The sequence below is a fragment of the Portunus trituberculatus genome, chromosome 2, assembly GCF_017591435.1.
Source record: "Portunus trituberculatus isolate SZX2019 chromosome 2, ASM1759143v1, whole genome shotgun sequence".
Lineage (NCBI taxonomy): Eukaryota > Metazoa > Arthropoda > Malacostraca > Decapoda > Portunidae > Portunus > Portunus trituberculatus.
In genome coordinates this window covers 9,423,803-9,426,302 of record NC_059256.1, presented here as the reverse complement: position 1 = coordinate 9,426,302, position 2,500 = coordinate 9,423,803, and the positions used below count along the sequence as shown (strand labels likewise).

Below are 2,500 nucleotides of genomic sequence, written 5' to 3'. Positions count from 1 at the left end.
GACAGTTGCTAAAAATATATATATAAACCTGTATTTATTTATTTATTATTTTTTTTTTTTTTCTTCTAAATTCTTGAAAAAAATTGTGGTTATTTATTTTACTTAATATTTTGGTTGTTTTAAATTTGTGTCTAAGAAAATGTTTACTCTCACTCTCTCTCTCTCTCTCTCTCTCTCTATGGCCACTTTTATTTTTATTGTTTGAAGAAGAAGAAGAAGAAGAAGAAGAAGAAGAAGAAGAAGAAGAAGAAGAAGAAGAAGAAGAAGAAGTAGAGAGGAGGAGGAGGAGGAATTAAAAAAGGAAAAAGGAGAACAAGAATGATAAAAAACAAAACAAATAAAAAAAGAAATGAAGAACAAAGATAATAAATGAAGGAGAAAAGAAAAATAAATAAATAATAATAATAATAATAATAATAATAATAATAAATGAAGGAGAAGAAAATAACATAAACAAATCCTCCTCCTCCTCCTCCTCCTCTCCCATTAACATATACACACTCCTCCTCCTCCTCCTCCTCCTCTCCCCTTCCTTCCTCTTCTTCCTCCTCCTCCTCCTCCTCCTCCTCCTCCTCCTCCTCTTCTTCCTCCTCCTCCTCCTCCTCCTCCTCCTCTTCTCTTCTTATGACACACACAGTCTTCCTTTTCTTTATAATACAGTCCTCCTCCTCCTCCTCCTCCTCTTCTTCCTCCTCCTCCTCCTCCCACCACCACCACTACCACCACTACTACTACTACTACTACTACTTATATCAACAGGTGTGGCCAAACATACCAAATACTAATCTTACAGTGGCAGGTGTGGAGAGAGAGAGAGAGAGAGAGAGAGAGAGAGAGAGAGAGAGAGAGAGAGAGGCAGGTGTGTGACAGGTGTGTACCCTTTGCATCACATCCTGAACACCCCAAAGTCAGTCTTGGGTACAGGGGCGTTCAAGGCGGCCGAGAGGGACAGCCCGAGGACCTGGCGGGTGTGAGCTGGGTCTATAATGCCGTCATCCCAGAGCCTGCGGGTGTGGAGAAGAATTTTAGCGGGTGTGTCGAGAAATAATGACTTTTGGGGCAATTTGGGGTGTTTTTGGGGTGATAAATGAGGAAATGAGGCAAAATTGAAGAGAAAAAATGGGTTTGCAGGTGTGGAAAGGAGAAATTAGCAGGTGTGTAGGGAAATAAAGAGATTTTTGGCCATGATAAATGAGAGAATAAGAGAAATTGAAGAGAAAGGAAGGGAGAAAGAGAAGAAAAGAGAGACTGCGGGTGTGGAGGATATTTGCAGGTGTGTAAAAGGATAACAGAGAATTTTGTGGGTGTTTTTGGGAGTGAGAATATGTGATAAATGAAGAAATAGAGAAAATTGAAGAGAAAAATTAGTTTGCAGGTGTGGAAAGGAGAAATTAGCAGGTGTGTACAGAAATAATGAAGATTTTTTGATAATAAATGAGGGAAATAAGAGAAATTGAAGAGAAAGAACAAATAGAGTGATAAAAAAATAGTTTGCAGGTGTGGAAGGAGAAATTAACAGGTGTGTACAGAAATAATGAAGATTTTTGATAATAAATGAGAAAATTGAAGAAATAGAGAAAAATGATAAAAAATTAGTTTGCAGGTGTGGAAAGGAGAAATTAACAGGTGTGTACAGAAATAATGAAGATTTTTTGATAATAAATGAGGGAAATAAGAGAAAATTGAAGAGAAAGAACGGAAATAGAGAAAAATGATAAAAAAAATTAGTTTGCAGGTGTGGAAAGGAGAAATTAACAGGTGTGTACAGAATTAACAGTTTTTTTTTTGGCAATTTTGGGGTAATAAATGAAGGAATAAGAGAGAATAGTGATAAATGAGGAAATAACAGAAAATTAGAGAGAAAAGTCAGTTTGCAGGTGTGGAGAAAAAATTTAGCAGGTGTGTAGAGAAATAAAGAAGATTTTCAACATTTTTGGGGTAAAATTCGATGATAAAAATGAGGGAATAAGAGAGAGAATTACAGAGAAAGGAAGGGAATAGAGAAAAAGAAGAAGAAGAAGAAGAAGAAAGGAAGAAGAAGGAGGAGGAACCACAACCACAACCACAACCACAACCACAACCCACCTGGCACTAGAGTAATAAGGAGAGCCTTCTGCCTCGAACCTCTTGATAATTGGAGTCTTCAGTGCCAGCTCCTCCTCTGCCGTCCACTGCCAGAGAGAGAGAGAGAGAGAGAGAGAGAGAGAGAGAGAGAGAGAGAGAGAGAGAGAGAGAGAGAGAGAGAGAGAGAGAGAGAGAGAGAGAGAGAGAGAATTAATTTACATCATTTTTAAGTATACACACACACACCCGTTCTCGTCATAACACCCCCACAAACTTCCTTCTTCCCCCAACACCTGCCCCCCCCTCCCCCCACAGCCACACACGTCTCACCTCCTTCCCCTCCCGTCGCCTCTGCTCCTGGGTGATCTGGGCCAGCACCCCCGCCGCCTGCTCCCCCCCCATCACGCTGATCCGGCTGTTTGGCCACATGTACAGG

General features: G+C 40.0%; 1 protein-coding gene across 1 annotated transcript in view; it reads right to left on the bottom strand.

Moving 5' to 3' along the window:
* Window positions 1–859: 859 nt before the first annotated feature.
* LOC123505109 (methylcrotonoyl-CoA carboxylase beta chain, mitochondrial-like) overlaps window positions 860–2,500 on the bottom strand; it is a 12,300-nt gene continuing 10,659 nt past the window's right edge. Inside the window, exons 10-12 of the mRNA XM_045256172.1 lie at window positions 2,395–2,500; window positions 2,086–2,171; window positions 860–1,004 (exon numbers count right to left, since the gene is read on the bottom strand). The exon at window positions 2,395–2,500 is cut by the window's right edge and continues 9 nt beyond it. Of these exons, the coding sequence (XP_045112107.1) occupies window positions 887–1,004; window positions 2,086–2,171; window positions 2,395–2,500 (310 nt within the window). The 3' untranslated portion in view covers window positions 860–886. The remainder of the gene's footprint in view (window positions 1,005–2,085; window positions 2,172–2,394) is intronic.